The following is a 22,029-nucleotide window of genomic DNA, read 5'->3' on the forward strand; positions in this document are numbered from 1 at the left end:
TATGCCCTATGTTGTTTTGTTTGATATTATATTTTCTTTAAATATATACTGACTCGGTTAAGTTGTTTTCACAGGGTGAAGCTGCTAATTCTACTGATTAATCATACTGATGATTAGGATGTTCTTCCAAAGTTTGCTAGAAGGGGGCTCAATTTTTTTGAGACGCGGGAGGAGAGTAATGAGCAAAACAGTGGAAGCAACAACACTTTGTCTGAGTCTGAACGCGTGACAAAAGCTGAGACAAAAATTTTGGCCTTGAAGAAAGCCATTGCCAAATTAGAAGATGAAAGGGAAGCTGGCTTGCTTCAGTATCAGCAGAGTTTGGAGAAAATGTCTAATCTCGAGTTAGAAGTGTCTACTGCACAAGAGAATTCTCAAAAACTCGATGAGTGAGCAAGTAAAGCTGAAGTTGAAGTTCAAGCCTTGAAGGAAGCCCAAATCAAATTACAGGCTGAAAGTGAAGCTAGTCTTCTTCAGTACCAGGAATGCTTGGAGCAAATATCTAATCTGGAGAAAAATATTTCTTCTTTGCAAAAGGAAGCAGGAGAACTTAATGAACGAGCTACTAAAGTTGAAACTGAGACTGAGTCCCTAAAGCAGGAACTTGCTAGAGTAGAAGCTGAAAAGGAAGCTACCCTTGTTCAATATAACCAGTGCTTGGAGACAATATCAAAACTGGAGGAGAGAATAAAAGAAGTTGAGGAGAATGCAAGAAGATTAAGGAGCATGCCGATATAGTAGAAAAGGAAATCGAAGCTTTGGAATTACAAGTTACTAAACTTAATGAAGAAAAGGAAGATGCTGCTCTCCACTATCAGCAATGCATGGAGATAATTTCCAGTTTGGAGTATAAGCTCTCTTGTGCTGAAGAGGAGGTGCATAGGCTAAATTCCAAGATAATTGATGGGGTTGAAAAGTTACAGAGTTCAGAACAGAAATGTCTTCTCTTGGAGACATCAAATCACACTCTACAGTCAGAATTACAATCTTTGGCACAAAAAGTGGGGTCTCAAAGTGAAGAACTTAATGAGAAGCAGCAGGAATTGGGTAGACTTTGGGCTTGCATACAAGAGGAGAGACTGCGATTCATTGAGGTTGAAACTGCTTTCCAAACTCTTCAGCAGTTGCATTCTCAGTCTCAGGAAGAGCTTAGATCTCTTGCTTCTGAACTTAACAGTAAAGTGGAAATAATGGGGAATGTGGAATCTCGTAAGCAGGCTTTAGAGGATGAAGTACACAGGGTGAGTGAGGAAAACAAAATTCTAAATGAGGATATATTTTGCGTAAGATATATATCTTCATATGATATATATAAAATTGTATAAACCATAATAAATATATAGTTGCAATTCCAAACTTAATAACACATTTTTTGAACAGTACTAAAAATAAAATAAAATTTAGAAATCATTGTCATCATCAATCACTTCCTATTGTCTACAAATAGGAGTATCAATCTCATTACTTTCTTGAGATCATCTCTAAAGAGGACAAATTTTATGTTTGATTGATAAAGAGATAATACTTTTATGTTTTAATATTATTCATGCTTATTAGTCTTACATGTAATTATATTAGATTTTCATATTTTTTTAAAGGCTTGGATACTTCTCATATTCATATTGGTGGAGTATTGATATCAGATTAGGATACGTGTTAGTACTTTAAGTAACTTATTGTATACAAACGTTTGTAAATTGTATTGTATCTATAAACCTTACAAAAGTTTCTAATAAGAAGCTTTGGCTCGAGCATAGACATTAGACACATTGCAGCTTTTGCATAGCGTAATCTTAGTTGAGTTGACTAAGTTTGTAGCTCGTGTATGTATGCTAATTGTTAGCAAAAAGTGAAAAAACAGAGGACCCTCATTTTCAAAGAGTGATATCTTTCAAATTGCTACCAAATGAAATGAAGGGAACAGTACATGAGATCTCTAAAAGGCTAGGTAGAAAATGGTAAGGGAAAAGCTAGCTAGGACCAAACAGTGTGTTTCACATGAGAACAAAGATATGCACTTGTGAGATTTCATTGACCTCTATATTCGGGTATGGTCACTACTAATTATAAAGCTTGACCTTAGGCCTCGGCTATATTATTTGCCTAAATTCTGACATTGTATAAAGTTAGTGATGGAGATAAAATAACAAGAATTTGCCTAGACAAGAACAAAATTGGGGTGGTATGGCAATGAGTGAAATATTGGAGAAGAGAACATGAAAATTTTCTGCAGAAAAGGTTCAAGGTGTGTGCTTTTTTTTTTTGAGGGGGGGGAGCCCTAGAAGTCTTCTGCTAACATTTACATGAAAAAAACAATGTTTTATTGAATGAATATTGAGAAAGTACCTGTGCTTTGCAGATGTTTGTCTATATCATCAAATTTTAGACACTTGTACTGCTAAATATGAACTGGTTTCTATATTGCACTTGGGTTTCCTTTTGCAGGGTTGACCTTTGCCATCAGGCATATGATGATGATGACTATGAAGGAAGTTTTTGTGACAACCCTTTGCTGGAGAAGACTTCAAATGAATCAAATTTAGCAAGCATAGATAGCCATAGAAAGTGATTTCCTTTTCGGTTTGGTCGTGTTGGAAATCGGCAAAAGATTGTGATTTTGGTATGGGGAACGAATGTTTCTTATGTAGTTTTGATTTTTACACTATCATTTTCACCTTGATTTTTTCAATTGTCTAATAATTTGCTTTACAATGTATTTCCTTTGTGTATAATGACTCGTGATTTTCCAGGTTACTTTGCTAGTTTTCATCATCGTGGTTGCTTTTGTTGTAGTAATCTGGACTGGGCTAGGAAAGAATCCCATTGATTCTGAAGTGGCAGCTCAGGTATGGGATAGTAATTTTAGCTTTGGTTTATAATCTATCCATTAAAAAAAACTTTTATATCTTAGATGGACTTGCTGAGAATTTAGCTAATGACAAAATATAGTTTACTAACAAAACACCATACGAAAGCTTCAATAAGAAATAGCCACTGACCCGTTTGCAGTCCACTCAAAAATGCATCAACTTCTTCATCAACAAGTCATCGATGACATGCGCGTGTCTTCCCTGCAACGAAAATTACCAAACATCACCATTAAAAGAAATTACATGGAACCCGCGACCTTTCTTCAACAGTACACGAACCAGTTAACCTAAAACAAGGTTAAAATAAGCTTAACCTAACAAAGTTAGTAACTGACTAACCAATCTCTATCTTCACGAAACTTCGAGCCGAGAAGTTGGAGCGATGAAGTCGAAGAGGTGAAGGAGCTTCAATGGAAGAAGGGGTAGGAGCTTCAATGGAAGAACAGGTGAAGGAGCTTCAATGGAAGAAGGGGTAGGGCTTCAATGTCAAAGAAAGCGAGGGTTCAAACGAAGGAGGAGATGTGTTGGGTTACAAGTGTGAGGTGAAGTCCCACATCGGGTAGAAGTAAAAAGGTTGGGCACCATATAAGTGAGGAGAAGAACCAATAAACCTGAGCCTTAAGGTTTTGAATTAAAGTGTGGTGTCAGGTCTCCTTATGTGGTGACTCGCGGTCCACAGGTGTACCCCTCGAATCCCCCCAACAAAAACCTTTGTAAGTAATGTTGAGATCAATAAGATTTTCCCTCATTTATTTATTCTTCATTTGAGTGTAATTCATTGTGTGTGTAATTTCTATAACATCATCAAAAATACATACAAACTTATGGTATGAAATCTTCCTAATTAATTTAACTTCGAAGTCATATTCCCCTTTTTTTTCTTACTTAAATTGCAATTATGTACTCTATTAAAAATCATATTATCACATTATTTCATTTGTTTCAAAATTGTATATATTTTTATTTAAATTTATTGTCTTAAATAAATAAATAAATATATTTAGCAAAATAAATAAATATAAAATCTTGGATAATGTTAATGTGTAAAAGGATTGAAATAAATAAATATTAAATTGTTATTTTCAATAATGGTTACACAAGAATATCATATAATGCACGTTAACTCACAATCCTTCTTCTAATTAATACTAACCCACAACCCTTTATCTTCTAAACTTTTATTTTCAACAGATTCAATTGTGTTCTTTAATATTGTGAAAATTACGAACAACTACAGTTGACCTGGTTGCCGATGCTGTTGTGTTACATTTGCAGAAACCCTAAACCTCTATGTCGAGGCAGAAATCGCTGTCATATTGACCGTATTTGAAAACCATGGTTATGTTAAAAAAAAGCACTTCAAGTTTACAGGACCTAAACTTCTAGTGCGCGCACTAGAAAATGGGAAAGACCAATCCATAAAATTCTTGAAAATTCCCAAAACAAATTTAAGCTACCATAATAACAATAATTTATATGAAATATTTTCTCTCTTCCATAATAAATATCACATTTAGAAAATATTATTAGTGTCATATTAGTTTTTTAATATAATATTAACCATAATGTTAGTTTTGTAAAATAATTATCCACTTTTATATATTTATTAATTTTTCTTAATATAAATAAAATAATATAGAATGAAATTTATTTTAAGACAGAAAATAACAAATTAAATTTAAAAAATTACTTCAAACTTTAACAGACATCATGTTTCCCTGGACTTTGCTCAAAACTAAATGTGCATCCGTCACTGTTCTCATCTGCTGTGAATCCACCACAAGAGATTAGTGAATGAATTCCCATCATCAAAACCTGTCAACATTCTAATATTCTGCAAAACTGTTTCCTTATCATAAATTCCTTGCAAGGCATATGTCATTCCCTTCCATCCTTCACTAGTCAAAGAGGGCATTGTCCATTCCACAAGCTCCTTCACATAATCAGCATCATAGAACAATGTCTCAGTAACAGGAGACAATGGTAGCACTTCGATTCCAAGCCTACACTCTCTACACGTAGCAGGGGCCCACCATAGTGCACTATCTCTCTTGTTAGCCCACAGAGCATCCACTATTTTGTTCTCTTTTGCAAATTCTTCTTCGTACAAGTTGCCTTCTGCTTTCACATGCCACCAAGTTTGTGCAGCAAGAATTTCCAAAGCTAGTAGTGTTGACCCAGTGGCAACAAGATTTGAGTCATCATATGCTAAACCTACCAATGCTGCTGAATAGTACGCATTCACAGCCTCACTTGTACTTTCTTGATTCCGTCCATCTGTAAATTCAGTCACCCCTGAAGTCCAAGAGTGTAACTTGTAAAGGTCAAAACACCTTAGACGTGGATAATGTGAGTTATATTTTTGGCCCGAGTTCATAAAATCTGACACAAGTGAATAAACTTGTGGCTTGTACTTTTGTCCCCATTGAAGGTCAACCTTTGCAAGAACCGCAATTCCATAAAGAAAGTACCCCAAATGATAATGGTGATCATTGTACACTCCAAACCCAAAATCAGCTCCTGAATCTGTTGACCCTTGTTTGGTGACAAGTCCACCCCATTTGTTTTCATATAGAAAACCATTCCCTTGGAAAGTTCCATCCAACCAAGGCTCAATACTATCCTTCAGAAACTTCTGAATCGTTGGAATCACATTAGGAGAAGACACTTCTTCTGCTATCAACGCCAACCTTGCAGCCCTTCCAATAAGTTTCCCATAATAATAAGACGATTCTGTTGCTATTGGTGAAGAACTTAGCGCTTCAACATCCTTAGAAAGCGCTGAGACAATCTCATCATGTGACTCTTTTTCCACACCTTTGTTAGAATGCCATGTCACAGGAATGGTATCAGTTTTTAACAGCCATGAATCTCCAACAACACCAACAAGATCACCATCAATGCTTCTATACTTAAAATCACGCAGAACAATCATGCGATGATTCTTTTTATATTGTAGAAGCTTGACATGAAGAGGGTGAGCTAGCGTGAGCAAGAACCCAGGCCCTTTCTTTTGCCACTCATACGTCACACGAAAAGGCTTCACGAGTGTTGCATTACCCGATAAAGACCGGGTAACAAGAGCTGAACTTGTCGAGAATTGCCACACTCTTGAAGTTGGAAACAGGCAACACTGCTACGCGAATTGTGCCAGAAAATGCTTGGAAGTAATGTTGGAAGCAGCATCATGGTTCAAATATATTGGGGAGGAGGTGTATATGAGCCATGTCTGAGTGTTGTTAAGCTTAAGGGTGTACTTGGTGTTTTCCTTATTATTGGAACACAAAGAAACTATGGAGCGCACTGTTGTGATGGAGAGAGATGTTGGCTTTGTTACGGAAGCGGTTATATAAGGGCTTCCTCTCTTGAGAGAAAGAACCTTAGGTTGGAAGAGGGAATGTCCAAAGTGACGCCAAGGTCACTGTATGATGAGATTACATGGTTTTGTGAGGTTGTTTGAGTTGAAGAGATAGTGATATCTGCCACAAAAGTCTGGTACAACACTGCTGTGGTGAAGAGGAGAAGAGGGCATGAGGCTGAGAGTGAAAAGTTTGAGGTTTTGATGAGGTAAGGGTGAATGTACTCAGCTTGTGTCCCATTTTGAAGAGCAAAGTTTTGGAAGAAAGAGTTTGTGGGGAGTGGAGATGAAACAAGGTTTGAGGAGAAGTAGGTTGAAGGGTTTGGGAGGACTGTGGATTGAGTTTGGGAGAAGTAGTTTCTTGCAGTGTTGTTGTGTGGTGCTGCTGACCTAGGCCTCTTATTATATATATATATATATATATATATATATATATATATATATATATATATATAAAAATAAAAAAAAAGAGATTGTTTAGAATAAGAATTTTGACTTTAGGACTAGAGAAAATGTTATAATTAGAAATGTTGAATCATAGTCTTATACTATCTTTATTGTTAAGATTAAAAATAAAATAAATTGTGTTGGTCTTATTTTTTATGCAATGGATTATTATGAAAATGTTTAATACACTCCATTTTTTTGGGTATATAGGCGAAACCGTGAAAGAAAGAGAAATAAAGGTAAAAAAATTAAAGAAGAAAAAGAATTTAATAGGTATGATATGATGAAAAAAAATATTTAAAAGATAAGAAATTGTTTAAAATATGAATTTTGAATTTAGGATCAAGAGAAATGTTAGAATTAGAAACTTATAATCATGATCTTTATTATTAAAGGAAGAAATTCAATACAAATAAAACAAATTATGTTGGTTTTATCTCTTATTCAAGGAAATGTTGATTTTGGGGGATATAGGTGTAAGAGAATGATTAAAAAACAATAAATATGATGAAATGATATATATATATATATATATATAGGAGTATTTTATTATGAGAGGTGAGAGGATTAAATAGAAGGTCCAAATTTAATTATTAATTAAAACTATATTGTAAATCCAAGACTGAGAAAAATATTGCACATGATAGATCCAATATTAAATGCACGTGTAATTTTGATTAATAATTAAATCAGGACCTTCTATTTTGTTCTCAGGATGACTATTTAATCCTCTCACCTCTCATAATAAAATACTCTTCCATGTGTATAAGAGATTGTTTAGAACATGAAGGATGACAAACTCAGGAAAAACAATGAAGGTTAACTTTAGGACCAAGAGAAATGTTAGCATTAGAAATGTATAATCATGGTCCTATTGAGTCTTTATTATTAGAAGAAATTCATTAAAATAAAATAAATCGTGTTGGTCATATTTCTTATTCAATGAATTATTATGAAAACGTTTATTAGACCCCATTTTTGGTTATAAGGGTGAAAGAAAGAGATATTAAAATTAAAAATAAGAAAAAATAAGAGATTGTTTAAAACATGAAGATTGACTTTAGGATCGAGAGAAATGCTATAATTTGAAATTAATAATCATGCTCCTATACAGTCTTTTTGTTATCAAAAGAAATTCATGAAAAATACATCTAATTGGGTTAATTAATTATTATGGAAATGCATAGGAGAATGATATAATAAAAAAATAGAAAAATATTTTTAAAAAATTAGTGAAAATTAATTAGATGAAAGAAAATCCGGACCTATGATAATAGAAACTTTTTATTTATTTATAATTTTTATTTTCTAAGATTTTTGGTCAATGATAAAATAAGATATAAGAGAGAATGTGATATATAGACATTATTGACCCAATTAATTAGAATAAATGTGATCGTTATAATGGAGTGTTTCTAATTCTTGCACCAAAATAATAAGATTTATTTTATATTATAATATATTACAACAATAATAAATAAATAAAAGATTTTATGCATTTGAATATGTGTTCTTGAATTAATAAAAAAAATGATTCTACATGCATTCACATTAAGATAAATATCTTGTTATCATCTCTTTAATAAGTGAAATTCTAAGAATAACAAATTATCTTTCTACTTTTCAAGTTTAGATATTAGACTCTTATTAAACTTTTCTAACTTGTGTCCGATGTACTAGATAAAATTGTCATGTAATTTGTATTTTTATTCTATATTGTTCTTATTATCCTTATTAGTACTATATTTTAACAAATTTAATGTGTTTATTGAAATAAAAGTGAGAGAGATTTAAAAGTGTTTTCTTTTAAAAATGATTATATAAGTCAGTAATTATTTTTTAGTTATTAAATAGATAAAAATAAGCATAAATGTATCTTTTGAATAATTTGTACCTAAGACAAAAAATTGATTGATGATTTTCTTAGTAACAAAAATTAGAGATTTTGTCTCGTGCACATCTACTTGATTTGTATTGTTCCCTAACTTTTTTTCCAAATCAATCTTAGACCAAAAATATTTATCTTGTCTATTACCATATTTTTTATAAATCAAACTAATCCTTAGTCAAATACTTCTATTTATGGTATTAAAGAGATATGGATTTAGACTTTTTTTAGGAGAAATATTTGACTTAAAATAATTTCATCTCTCTTTATTTTAAGAACCTTCATAATTTAAGGCCTTTCCAAAAAATAATATGATTAACTATGGTAGCTAATCACATGACTTAATCCTAATATGTAATAATAGATTATGATTCTTATTTTTTATGGATAACTTCTGCATTTAAGAAAAAACACTCTTTATGTTAATATTAATTATATATTTTTGGTGCTGACAAAGAATGTAACAATATATCAAATGATCTAGCTTAATTGATTGAGTATGGTGTGTGTGCTTGTTGTAAAGTCTTAATATCATTTTCAATTCCTACGGATAAAAAATAATATAGCAATATTAATTCTACTACAATATTTATTTGATTTAATTAAGTTCTTCAAAGTAATTATCAAATAAATTATTTTCTTATGTAAAGATTAAAACATTCTTTTGTATGTAATCCAATATGTTCAATACTAAATTAGTGATAAATTAAATATAATTAATTTATTAATAAAAGTAGTTATATAAAAATATTTTTTAACATTCGGATAACATGAAATAATATTTTTACCTTCAAAGACCAATAAAAAATAATCTAAATTAATCATTTTATTGAATCGATATAAGAATAATGTAAATTAATGCAAATGATGTATTACTTGGACCAAATTAATTTTTTTTTAGAAATATAAGAAATAAAAATGAGTTTCATCTAAGATCCATGAAATTACACGTCTGTGCACTGAGATCAAATGATACTCATATATAACTCCGCTTTCAGAATTGCACCAAATCCAAATATTATAATTTTTTTTATTAACATGACATGTTATTAATATGAAATAATTTTCATTGATTAATTTTTATGAAGGACCCAGGGTAAATAAGATACATACTCTTATCCGAATCAGATTTATTTTATACACAAAAATTAAATAACATTCAAACTTTAAATCATTTAGTTAAAAAATATAAATCGTTAAAACTTATGTAAATCGTTATTAGTTTCCAACATTATAGAATGATCTTACTTTTTTTTCTTAATTACCATTAATAATATCTTAATCTACATATATTAACTTTAATATATATATATATATATATATATATATATATATATATATATATATATATATACACATCACATTAATAATTAACTTTAATCAATCATTTAGATTATTTGATTTTATTCAACCGATGGCTTGATATTAAAAATTTTATTTAAACATTTGTGTAAATAAGTAAATTCTTAACAAAATTCTTTATTATTTTTTAATAATAGACACTAAAACAATATATAATACTATTCATGCTAAAACTCTTAAATACATTTTTGTTACTGCAATTATTTATTTCATTTCTATTCCTGTAATTTTTTTCATTTTAGTCCATATAATATGTGTATGTTTTATTTTTTTTATCCTTAAAGTATTTTAGATAATAATTTGAATAGTAAAAAAATATTTTAAATAATAAAAAAATACTATCTAAAGTACTTAATAAACACATTTTGTAAAAACTAAAATGAAAAAAAATATTTTGCAGGAACAAAAATGAAAAAAAAGTGTTAAATGACAGGAACAAAAAATGTATTCAATTCAATATTTTATTTTATCCAATAATATATTGTTTTTAAACTCAAATTGTCTAATTAAATCATTTGAACTAATTAATTATTTTTTGTTAGAGAAAATGAGTATCTTTTTATAACAATTGGGAAAATTAGATTATTTCAATAATCAATTATTTTTATAATCAGAATCAATTTTTGTGATTCTCCAATAAAAAAAATCAATTTTTGTTTGGCTAAGTTTGATTAATAAAGTATCTTATATAGAGATTCATCATCAATAAATTAGAAAAATACTTCACCCATATAATATAGTAAAATATATATATATATATATAGAGTAATAATAAATGCTCCCTATATGTCTCAATTATTTTAGCAAAAATAATGCTTAATTAATACGCTTAACCTCTTTTGCAAACAAATACCTTAAATTTTAGTTTCGTCGTAATTGATCCTTAATCTTAATCCTATTTGCAAAATTAATACCTTAAACTTAATGTTTTCTTAATTCTTCCTTAAACTTTATCTATTGATGCATATAAAGTATGATTAATTGCACCTTTTGTCATCAAACTATCGTTATTTTTTAAATTTTATCATTTAATTTTTTTTTCTGGAATCTTACAACTCTACTTTTCAATTCTTACGCATTTTATTAAGCAAGTTTGTTATTTGAGAATTTTACCGCCTATTTTTTTTTAATTTTTACATATTTTACATCATGTTAGTAATCGTTTAAAAAAAAGATAATTATATTTTTAGAGACACATCATCATCAATAAAATACACAAAAATTAGAAATTTGAATGGTAAAATTATGAAAATCAAACTTAATGGTAAAATGTATAAAATAATGAAAGTTAGGTGGTAAAATATAAACTTAAATATCTTTTTGTTTCCTATGTTAGTTTTTATTTTTTTTATTTGTAGTCTTTATAAATTTTTTTAATTTTAGTTATGTAAGTTTACATTTGTTTTGATTTTAATCCTGTTGATAATTTTTAGTCTATATAAATGTGGATTTCAATAAATTAATCTCTCCTTGTCGTAAAAGACGAAAAAGACAATTCACATGAAATTTAGTAAATAATGATGTAATGGCTAAAGCGGTATCATGATCTTGATTATTTGTGCAAATTGATTTCTTTTGACTGGATAACCCTTTTATATGCAGCATCCGATATCAATCCGGCTTATTACAGCAAAGATATTGATATTATGAATCAGACTGAGTTTAACTTTTTAATTATAAAGCTAAACTAGTAAAATTTGTACAGAAAAACACAATAAAATTTACATGTTTGAACGTGTAATGATATTCCATCAGTAAAACAGTGGAATTAAATGACAAACTTAAAAAAATAATGAGAGGAATGACAAACTTTAAAATGTTGAGACTTGAGGTCAATTTTATACCTCTTTTGGCTAATTTTATAATATACAATTAAGTAATAACATGATGATCTCACGTCATAGTTGAATGTAAATTATTGGCTTGAAGAAAATATATCAAGTGAAAAGTTTACCAAAAAGAGAGCCTAGAATTTAATTATATATTAATTTTTTTACACGTCGTATCTTAAATCTGATATTATAGGAAAATCCCATCATCCCATTCCCAAGTGCATCCCGGACACAAAACTCACCCAGTGAGGGATTTAAATTGTTTATACGATATAGCAAACTGAAACCTCGTTACAACATTGTACCCCAAAAAAAAAAATTGCCTGCTGGGACTAGGCAGACATGGGTTTTCTCCCCAAATAAAACAAGACATTGCGCAGGTGAACCCAGCAAAAACTTCTTTCAGGAAACTGATTCTATTCTATGATTTTATTGAACAAATCAAACTAGAATAAACAGGTATAGCGCTGGACATCAAATATCTGCATTCTTCTGCAGAGTCATCATCACCAAGGCCCCTAACCTAATCAGGAAGGGAGCATGGAAAATTGGGGGCACATCTATATTACAATGTACAGGGAAGGAGGGGGGCGAGGGTTAGGTACAATTTCCAACTCAACCTAAGAGCAGTCCACTAAAAAGGACTCCATGCTAAATCACAAATTACAATATTTTCTAAGATTACTACTATGTCAAACTAGCACAGTCTCACCAGGATGAACGGCTAGCATGATGGCGGTTGAAGTTGCTTAAGCCGCCGTACAACATGTTTCATTGAAGGTCTGGTTGAGAGAGAGTCAACCGTACACACAACAGCCAGGTGTAGGACCTCTACCAAATCATCTTCAGGTCCTGCATCCCATAAGCCGGCGGCAAAGAACTCTTTTGCCTGGCCTTGTCGCAGTAGCATGCATGCCCATGCTACTATGTTGAAACCATTCCCATATGACGAAAATGAAGGATCCAATGCCTTCTTGTCAGAGAGTAACTCCAGAAGCACCACACCATAGCTATACACATCAGCCTTGTCGGAAACACGACAAGTCATGGCATATTCAGGAGCTACATAGCCAAAGGTCCCTGCTACACCAGTGGTAGCATGAGTTTCTGAGGTTCCCAGAAGTCTAGCCAATCCAAAGTCAGATAGATAAGCATTATAATCATCATCCAGCAAGATATTACTGGGCTTGACATCCCGATGTAGAACTCGGGGTACACACTGATCATGCAGGTATGCAAGTGCACGGGCTATATCCAATGCAATCTTGTGAAGAATCCTCCAATCCACTGCCCTTGTGGATCTCTCTTGGATAAACTTTTCCAGATTGCCACCTGGCAAATAGTTGTATATGAGAAACATCTCAGTCTCGCTGGCATGATAACCAATCAGAGTGACAAGATTTGGATGACGAAGCCTTCCAAGGGTCTTAATCTCTGCATGGAATTGTTGAACACCTTGGAATCGTCCAACTGCCAGACGTTTTATTGCCACCAAGTTTCCTGGTACTATCTCTGCCTTGTAGGTTGCTCCAAATCCCCCATTCCCAATGCAGTTGCTAGCATTGAAATTTCCTGTGGCTCGAACAACATTTTCAAATGTCAATGGAACCCCAATATCAGTGAACACTGTAACTTCTTTTCTCATAGACCCAACAACCCTGGACCTAGGGTTCCACTTCTGTGTATAAATAAAAAGGACGATTAGGGCTAGAAGCACAGAAACAATGGCTGATGCAGATGTTATAGATGCTATTTCAATAGAATTGAAACCATTCCCTCCCTTTTTGCCTGTAACTTCTGGTGGTGCAGCAGTGTAAGAACTAGAATTATCAACCTGCCCTTGGTCAGCAGATGGCACGGCAAGAGAAACTTCATTGCAAGAACGTAAAAATGGATTCCCCACAGCATTGCTGCATTTTATTGAGTTACCATTTGAAGGAAAAGATCCAGATAAGTTATTGAAAGATACATTAAATGCTGACAGTGTACTGACATTTGCCAAACCAGCAGGAATCTGTCCAGAAAGTTTGTTATTGTTAAGCAAAACATCAGTCAGGTTTCTCAAGTTCTCAATACCTTTGGGAATTTCACCTGTAAGAGAATTTGAAGAAAGGTCTAGGACTTCTAAAGAGTACAACCGCCCCAGGCTGGTAGGGATGGAACCACCTATGTTATTATCAGCCAAAGAGAGAAATTTCAGATGCTTCAACTGGCCAATGCTGACGAGAATCTGACCTTGTAAACGGTTCCGACTTAGATTCAGAGAAACAAGAGAGACCATATCCCCCAAACCTACGGGAATTGGCCCAGTAATCTGATTACCTGATGCATCCAAGAATTTCAATGATCTGCACATTCTGCCAAACTTGGAAGGAATCTGACCGGATAGCATATTATAACTTACATTTAAAAGCAATGCATTTAACCCATCACATTTCTCGAATAAATTAGTAGGAAAAGGTCCCGCCAACTTGTTTTCTCCCACAAGAATTGCATAAACCAACCCCTTCCCCAGCTTGTCACGTGCTATTGGCAATGACTCCATGCTAACAAAGTTGTTTTGACCAAAGTTGTGAAAAACGGAACGGCCAACTTCTCCTAGTGAAGCCAAAATGGGCCCCCCAAGAATCTTAGATGCAAAAAAGGATTTGTACGGAAGCGCTCTGTCGTCTGTTTCAAACAGATTTCCACTCCAGGAAGGAACTGAAGCACACTTGCCAACAGAGAATTGAGGAATTGGGCCAGATAAGACATTCCCACTAACATCAAACACAGTCATACAAGGGACAGGAAGTTCTTCCGCTAGCACACCAGTAAGGTTATTTGCACTCAAATCAAGAAAATGGAGATTCTTGCAGCCACCAAGCTGATTAGGAAAATCCCCAGTGAAATCATTTTGAGCCAAATTTAGCATCTCCAAGCTATCACACTTGCCCCAACTGCTCATAAAACTGCCTTCCAGATTCGCCCTAGGCGCCCACAGCAGTCTCAGCTTAGGAAGGTTCATAATCTCAACAGGAACCGGACCTTCAAAGTAATTAAACTCATCAATATTCATAGCAACCATCTGCTCCACCCCCGAGTCCCCCAAAGTACCATTAACATCCGGAACTGAACTAAAAAGATTAGACAAAAGCAGCACAGACAACTCAGTACAATTCCCAAGCTCCATAGGCACCTGCCCACCGAGCGTATTCCTCGACACATCCAACACCTCAAGCTTCCTAAGCCTCCCAAGCTCAGCAGGAATGACATCCTCCAATATATTTGAATGCAACAAAACCGTCCTCAACTCACTACAATTCCCCAAACTCCCCGGAATTCCCTGCATCAAAAGATTACCAGACAAATCAAGATGCTCCAGCTGCCCACAATGTTCCCCAATCTCCTCCGGAATTGCCCCACCAAGCAAGTTATAAGACAAATACACCCCTCTCAACCTCCCAACAAAACCAGAAACAGACCCGTTAATCCCATTCCCTGCCAAATTCAAAACCTCCAAACTCTTAACATTAGACAACGAACTCGGAATCTCCCCAACAAACCTATTAAACCCTAGATTAAGAACCCTCAAGTTTTTCAATCCATTAAACCTAATAGGTAGAACCCCACTTATCAAATTCCCTTCAAGATCAAGCACCTCCAACTTCTCCATTCCCCAAATTTCTTCGGGAATCTCTCCCTCGAGGCCATTGAAGGGAAGGGACAAAACCCTAAGTTCCGCTAGTTCACTGAGCTTCGGAGAAAGCTTACCGAACAATGCGCCACGAAAACCGTCACAGCTCCTCCTAATTCCGAACCCATAGAAGGGGAATTGAGCGTAATCGGAGCACGGAGAAGGGGGTTTACGGTTACCTCCGTTGCCGGTGACGTTGATCGCGACGACGCGGCGGCGCGCGGCGGAGTCACAGAGCACGCCGGACCACGCGCAGTGGTCGGAGCCCTGCCACGTGGCGAGCAGCCCGGAAGGGTCGGAGAGCGAGTGTTTCAGCTCGAGGAGCACTGATTTGTCGGAATCTGACGAAACGACGTCGTTTAGAGAGAGCATAAGGAGGGACGCGAGTGTGAAGAGTCGCACGAGCGTCATGGGCTTGTGATGGAACCTCCATTTGATCACTGAAGAAGAAGAAAACATCGCAGAGAGCTTCTTCGAAAAACCCTTTCAGTTGCAGTGGGCAAAACGAAAGGGTTTTCGGAAAACCCTAACCCTAATTTGTTTTGGTTCGGTGCTTGAGATTGGGAAATTATCAGAAGAGAGAAAACAGCGGCGAAGAGAGAGGGGTGGCTTCTTTTTCAGAATACGCGTTTTTCTTCTTCCATTCTCTCTCTGTCTTTCTTCTTTTCCTTTTTTTTTTTTAATTTTGTTGGGGAAAGGAAGGTTTTCTGAGCTTTTTTAATATATTTTTCTTCATAGAAAGAAGATGCCATGGGATGCCAGTAATAAATGTCTTTCATTAAATACTTATTTTCTTTACTAAAATAAGTATCCAGTACTAAATGTTGAGTATAGTTATTAATACTTAGTCAAAAAAATTAATGAGTATTATAGTTTTATTGATGGTTTTTTTATCTATTAGAGTAATGAAGGTTAAAAAGATGAAAATAGTATAAAAAAATACTTATATTGAAAAGTGTAATATTGAATAGTAATAATGAGAGTTTAAATAAAATAAAAGATATTTATTGATTAGTTAATCATTGCCCTATAGGCAAAATAATATATAGCAAAACTATTTTATTTAACAACGTAGTAGGACTACATTAAAAAGCATGAAAAGGCAACTTATATTTCTTTTATAATATATATAAAAGCTCTTGTTAAAATAAAGTATTTTTCGCAACAAAAAAAAATGTAATTAGTTATACTGTTTTACCATAATATTTAATATAAATACTTTTTTTTCTTGAATCAGCACCTTTAAGAGAATCATTAACTTTTATTTTTCTAAAATTTTCATCATATTTTCACTTTTGTTATTTTAAATTTCTTGATGTTTTTTTCTTTTTATTTTTAATTTGAATTATGAATTAGTATGTTCTTAAAAAAATAATTATATTTTTCAACTTGTTATATTTTTCTCATATTTTTAATTTCTTTTTTTTTAACTTAAGTGAAACTAAGTCGGGAGTCAAAGCCATTTAAGTTAGAATATTTTTTTGTCACAAAAATTTAGTCAAGTTAAATTGACTTACTTTTTGAAACGAAATGAGCTTATCTAAGTGACTTGAGTAACTGAGTTAACTTACTTTGACACCATATGTTAACAATTTAAAAATAACATTTTTATCGATAAAAGTATTTAATATATTAAATTGTAAAATCATTAAATGTTTATTTCTAAAAAGGTAAAAAAATTTAATAAAATCTATTTAATTTTACTTACCATATATTCGTGAACATGTATTAAAAAAATCAGATTGTATAGTATACGCAATACGTTTTTTTAAAACATAGTATACGCAATACATTAGTACGTTACTCATTAAACATTTCATTGACTATATTTTCAATATTTATTACAATACATTAATTTATATTTTAAACACTTAAAAAGTTACCCTAAAAAACACTTAAAAAGTAATAAAAAAAACTTCTTAAGTTTAAATACAATAACTTTTAATATTTTATTTATATGTGTATAAATTTCTTAATTAGGATGCTGAGAATATTAATTAATAAAGTCAAAAAATAAACTGAAAATTTTCTTTAATGTATAACTTTACGTCTTGTTAAAACTTTAGTACGTTTTGCTTAAAAAAATAAAACTTTAGTACGTTACTCATTAAACATTTCATAGACTAAATTTTGAACATTTCTTAACTATATATATATATATATACTAAGAAAATTAACTATATATTTTTAAACACTTAAAAAGTAAAGTAAGTTTTACATACATTAGTTTTTATATATTAAATTTAATGTTTGTTTGCTTTTTAGTTTCTTAATTAGTAAGAATATTAATTAATGAAGTCAAATAATAAACTGAAAATTTTCGGCAATGTGTATTTGAAGACTCATTAATGAATCGAAAGGTTTTGAATAAAAACGCAGATATTAAAAATCTTTAAAAATTGTTTTTTTTTTACACCTAATTTAAAGATATAGTAATACATTAATAAAATTTAGTAATTACTAAACAAGAAAAAAAAAAGTTTTCTTTGTTTTGGGAATTGGATTGGGTAGTGGTGGGTCCATGGGGACCTATCTGTCTGAGTGGGGTCTACAGGTGGTCAACAAACGAAGAAGGCACATCAAATGGATGGCTCCTCGGTGGTTAGGTTTTTAAAATGGATATACCTTAAAGTTGTACACGTGGCTGGCCCCAAAGAACCCCACGTGGGCCTATGTTCCAGAATGTAATATGGGGTCCCTCTTCTTTTTGGGAGTGTTGTTGCCCTCCAGATAAGCTAAGGGGTCATGACTAGTGGTTTTTTCTTTATTATTATCATCAAATCAAATTATTATAAAGAATTTAATTAAAATGAATTGGTAGGGTCACGTTGTCATCCATTCATCTACTTGTCATTTTAGATATTTTTGTTAAATTCAATTATTTGATAGTGTGTAACAATATATATCGTTAAATTTTTAGTATGAAATGTAAAATAACTTATTATAATATTAAAGGTAATTTATTAATTTGAGATGGTTTGAACTCGTGTAATAATTAGGTGTGACGCAAAGATGACATGTCACATATGTATCACAAAAGCAATTTATGTAACATGTGCAATGTCATAATGTGATGAAATGAATTTGTGTCATATCTTTTTCTTTTCTTTTTTTGAATGGATTGGGCTAGAAATATCCTAGACCCAAAATCAATTAATCGCCAAATTGGAAACATAAATAGAGACATCCTCGATAGAGTCTCTTAGGAAAGCAGGGACAGAGTTAGAACAAATCATATCATTTGGAATGGACAACCCATATTTAACTAAACAATCAGCTAAATGGTTATCAATTCTCCTAACATATATCTAAATGTTTCAAAACTATAATTGTCTTCTCTGACTTCAAAGTTCACCTAGGAGCTCAGCAAAATTTGTGTCAGGTTCATCATCATCATTAAACACTCAAACAACATCAAAATTATCGGATTTCACAATTAAATTCACCAGACTTGCACCAACCGCCATACGCATACCATAGAAGATCGCCCATAGTTCAGCTTCCACTACTTAGCCATGCTCCAATCTCCTAGAGAATAAACTTGTGTAATATCTTACATCTAAACATATGATACTTTTATCTTGTGATGTGTTTTATATAGGTGTCATCATTTGTTACCAATGATTAATGAACAATCATAAAATTCTAAAAAAATGACGTAAAATTGAAATCTAACTAATAATCATAAAATGGAAATTTTAATATTATATTATGTGTTGATTGCTCATCAGAATTATTTTTTGTGTGATTTTTATTATATTTATGACTTGTTTGTTTAAATATTATTCGATTTTTATAATTTTTATATAAATGAATTTGATGATATAAGTTTTACATTTTAAATTAATAAAAAATAAGTTTACAATCATATTTTAAATAAAAAACTATTATTATTTTAAAAGAATCATTTTAATTTTTTATAAAGAAAAATATAATTTTAACTCACTTTAAAAATATAAAAAATTAAATTAAACTTTTTAAAGGACTAATAACTAAAATAAATATAATAAAAGATTAAAACAATGTATTTTATCCCATTTTTTTTTACCTCTTTAATATGTATGTAGTTTTTTTATTTCTCAATGTTTAAAACTGACCAAAATTTTGTCCTTGATAATAATTAACATGGTTTTGATGAGTGTTACCCTATCATCAATTCTACGTGTCATGATTTGATTACATATATTATTAATAACTTTATATAAGATTATTTAATTTTTAAATACACATTTAAAAAAGTTATAACCCTTGACATGTTAATTGTCATAATTCTTCTTTTCAAAAACTGATCTCGTTTACAGAAAAAAAAAATGATCTCGTTTTATTCAGGAAACTAAAGAGTCTAAGGCCAATTTGTTTTCTTTTTTAAACCGTTTTGCTTTGTTAACAACTTCTTTGACAACATGAGTATCATTAAGAATCGACATTAATAAAATTGTATCTAATTTGTATTTTTCTATATACGAATTAGAGCATCTTTAATGTTAATTACTTACTAAGATTTTTATTGTAAGATATAATTTTCTTTTTCTTATTAGAGCTTGTCTTTTTTTATCATTATGAGTAAAAGATAGTATAAGAAAATTTATAATAACTTTCGTATAATAACTTTCGTATCATATTCAACTAAGTTAAATTTTATTGACATGAAGAGTTGATTTTTTTTTATTAAAGACATGAAAAATTTCTTAAAATTAAGATTTTTATCTTAGGTAAGTTATGGAACTTCAAGGTTTCTTAAAATATATTATGTATTAATTAAAAATTAAATTAAAATTTTATTTTAAAAAAATTAAGTGAAAATAAAAAATATAAAAATGTGAGTTGCTTAACTTTTTTTATTGGAAGAAATTTATGTATGACTTGTCTAAATATGAGGTAACATTGTAAGAATTATTTGAATTATTTTAATATAACATAAAAGATACATAAAGTAGGTATCTAAAATTGAAAGCAATTAATGTTGATGCAATGTTGATGCTCTTAGAAAACATGTCAGTTTTGTCTTCTGATTTACCATATATTATTCTTAAAGCAAAACCATAAACCCAGAGAACATTGTTTTCATTAAACCCAATAATAAGAGAAAGATGAGAAAAATTGTAATGTTTCAAGGAATTTTGTATTTTGGGAAAGACAAGTGCATAATCATAGACATATAATGGTTTGAAGGCACATAGAGAAGCATGCAATCCATGCAAATTTGAAGGTGCAACAGAGGCTTAATAGCCAACTCCATTAGGCTTTTTCAAAATATGATAGATAAGAACCATATATAAGACAAAAGTTGTTGCTTGTTAAAAATGAAGAAATATCAAGATAAACACTAGATCAACAAATATCTAAGGTCAAAGATGAGGCTCATAAGTTGTTTCTCTAGATTATTGACTTCTATATCTATATACTATCTATAAAGAGAACCCTATGGAAATTCCTAAAATACCCCTACCTAAGATTGTGACAGTTGTCCATTTCCTTGGTTTTTTGGTCTTTTAGGCTTTTCATTTCCCACTCCCTTGGTTGCTCCACGTATTGTTCTAAATGTCCTCTTTTCTAACCTTTTCATTTTCCACTCCCTTGGTTGTTCCACGTATTGTTGCAGGTGTCTCCTTTTCCAATCTTCATCCCAAGTCTTTTCAGTTTTCTTTTTATTTTTCCATTTCTCTTTCTCGTGTGGCAAAAGGCTCCTTTCTCTTTCTCTCTCTCTCACTTTCTTTCTCCGTACAACTTGGAAGCTTTCTCTCTCTCAAAACAAAGCTCCTCGAGAGGGATTTTGACGAGAATGCAGTAGAGGATTCAACTTCAGGGGAGAAGCTCTGTAACGAAGGGAAAACAAGGGAGGGTTAAGGAGACAGAGGGTGTTTTGAATGGAGCAGTTTATTCTCACTGCCATGGCTTCTTCTCAGTTCAGAAGATTATCAGGTTTCACTGCTTTGCAGTTTTCTTCACGAGTGTCCTTTTGCCGTGACCATCTTTTCCAATCTCAGTGTTATATTTTTTTCTTACTGATTTTTCAATTTTGTTTTTGGTTCCTTTTTATTTTGCCGGGTTATTGACGAAGAAGCATCCAGCAGGCATGTTTTTTCCTCTTTTGTTGTTATGCATGTTTGTTTCATTACTATTTGTTTTTATTTGCAAGGTTCTAATTTTGTTTGTTGTTATGCATGTTTGCTTCTTAATAATAGTTATTTTTTTTTACTAATTTTTCAACTCTGTTTTTGGTTCCTTTTTCATTTTCCCGAGCTAATTTTTACGTCATCTTCCCCATATGAGTTGTAAGTTATGTGTTTGATGAAATGCCTAAATGAAGTTTTAGTTTTTAATCTTAAAAATTCATGTGCATCAGTGCGCATCCTGCAAATTCCACGCTAGGTGTCTAATGATGCATGCAAGATTTTGATGATAATCATTGTAACAATTGGTTGGTATTGATATCAATTATATTCTTTCATTATTTTAATCTATTGTTCAACAGGAAGAAGCCCAGGTTTTTTGTTCAACAGGAAGAAGCCCAGGTTTTTTTCTTGCTCTCTTTTAGTTTGTGTTTTTTTTTATTTTCTTTAATTATTATTATTATTATGTAGTTGGGTGTCCAT

The 22,029-nt window shown here is 31.7% G+C and overlaps 2 protein-coding genes and 1 pseudogene across 3 annotated transcripts; 1 reads left to right on the forward strand and 2 right to left on the reverse strand.

Moving 5' to 3' along the window:
* Positions 1 to 374: 374 nt before the first annotated feature.
* Positions 375 to 2,853, forward strand: LOC114424532 (protein NETWORKED 1C-like). Of its 2 annotated transcripts, XR_003669005.1 has the most exons (3): positions 375 to 1,241; positions 2,446 to 2,620; positions 2,794 to 2,853. XR_003669005.1 is itself a non-coding variant. In XM_028391389.1 (2 exons), the coding sequence occupies exons 1-2, from the start codon at positions 825 to 827 to the stop codon at positions 2,449 to 2,451; spliced, it is 423 nt and encodes a 140-aa protein (XP_028247190.1). In that variant the 5' UTR covers positions 375 to 824; the 3' UTR covers positions 2,452 to 2,766. The 2 variants fall into 2 exon arrangements, 1 of the variants encoding a protein (XP_028247190.1); XM_028391389.1 differs by lacking the exon at positions 2,794 to 2,853 and having other exon boundaries at positions 2,446 to 2,766.
* Positions 2,854 to 4,579: 1,726 nt separating this feature from the next.
* LOC114424016 lies at positions 4,580 to 7,651 on the reverse strand (annotated as a pseudogene).
* A 4,352-nt stretch (positions 7,652 to 12,003) lies between these two features.
* LOC114422714 (LRR receptor-like serine/threonine-protein kinase RPK2) lies at positions 12,004 to 16,134 on the reverse strand. The gene has a single exon (XM_028389202.1). It carries the CDS (start codon positions 15,890 to 15,892, stop codon positions 12,482 to 12,484), a length of 3,411 nt encoding a protein of 1,136 aa, XP_028245003.1. The 5' UTR covers positions 15,893 to 16,134; the 3' UTR covers positions 12,004 to 12,481.
* Between the last annotated feature and the right edge of the window lie 5,895 nt (positions 16,135 to 22,029).

This window comes from Glycine soja, chromosome 8, assembly GCF_004193775.1.
Source record: "Glycine soja cultivar W05 chromosome 8, ASM419377v2, whole genome shotgun sequence".
In the NCBI taxonomy this organism is placed as follows: domain Eukaryota; kingdom Viridiplantae; phylum Streptophyta; class Magnoliopsida; order Fabales; family Fabaceae; genus Glycine; species Glycine soja.

What these genes read in the sequence shown, in the direction of transcription:
- LOC114424532 (XM_028391389.1), top strand. Translation starts at nt 825, where the DNA reads ATGGAGATAATTTCCAGTTTGGAGTATAAGCTCTCTTGTGCTGAAGAG.
- LOC114422714 (XM_028389202.1), bottom strand. Translation starts at nt 15,892, where the DNA reads ATGTTTTCTTCTTCTTCAGTGATCAAATGGAGGTTCCATCACAAGCCC.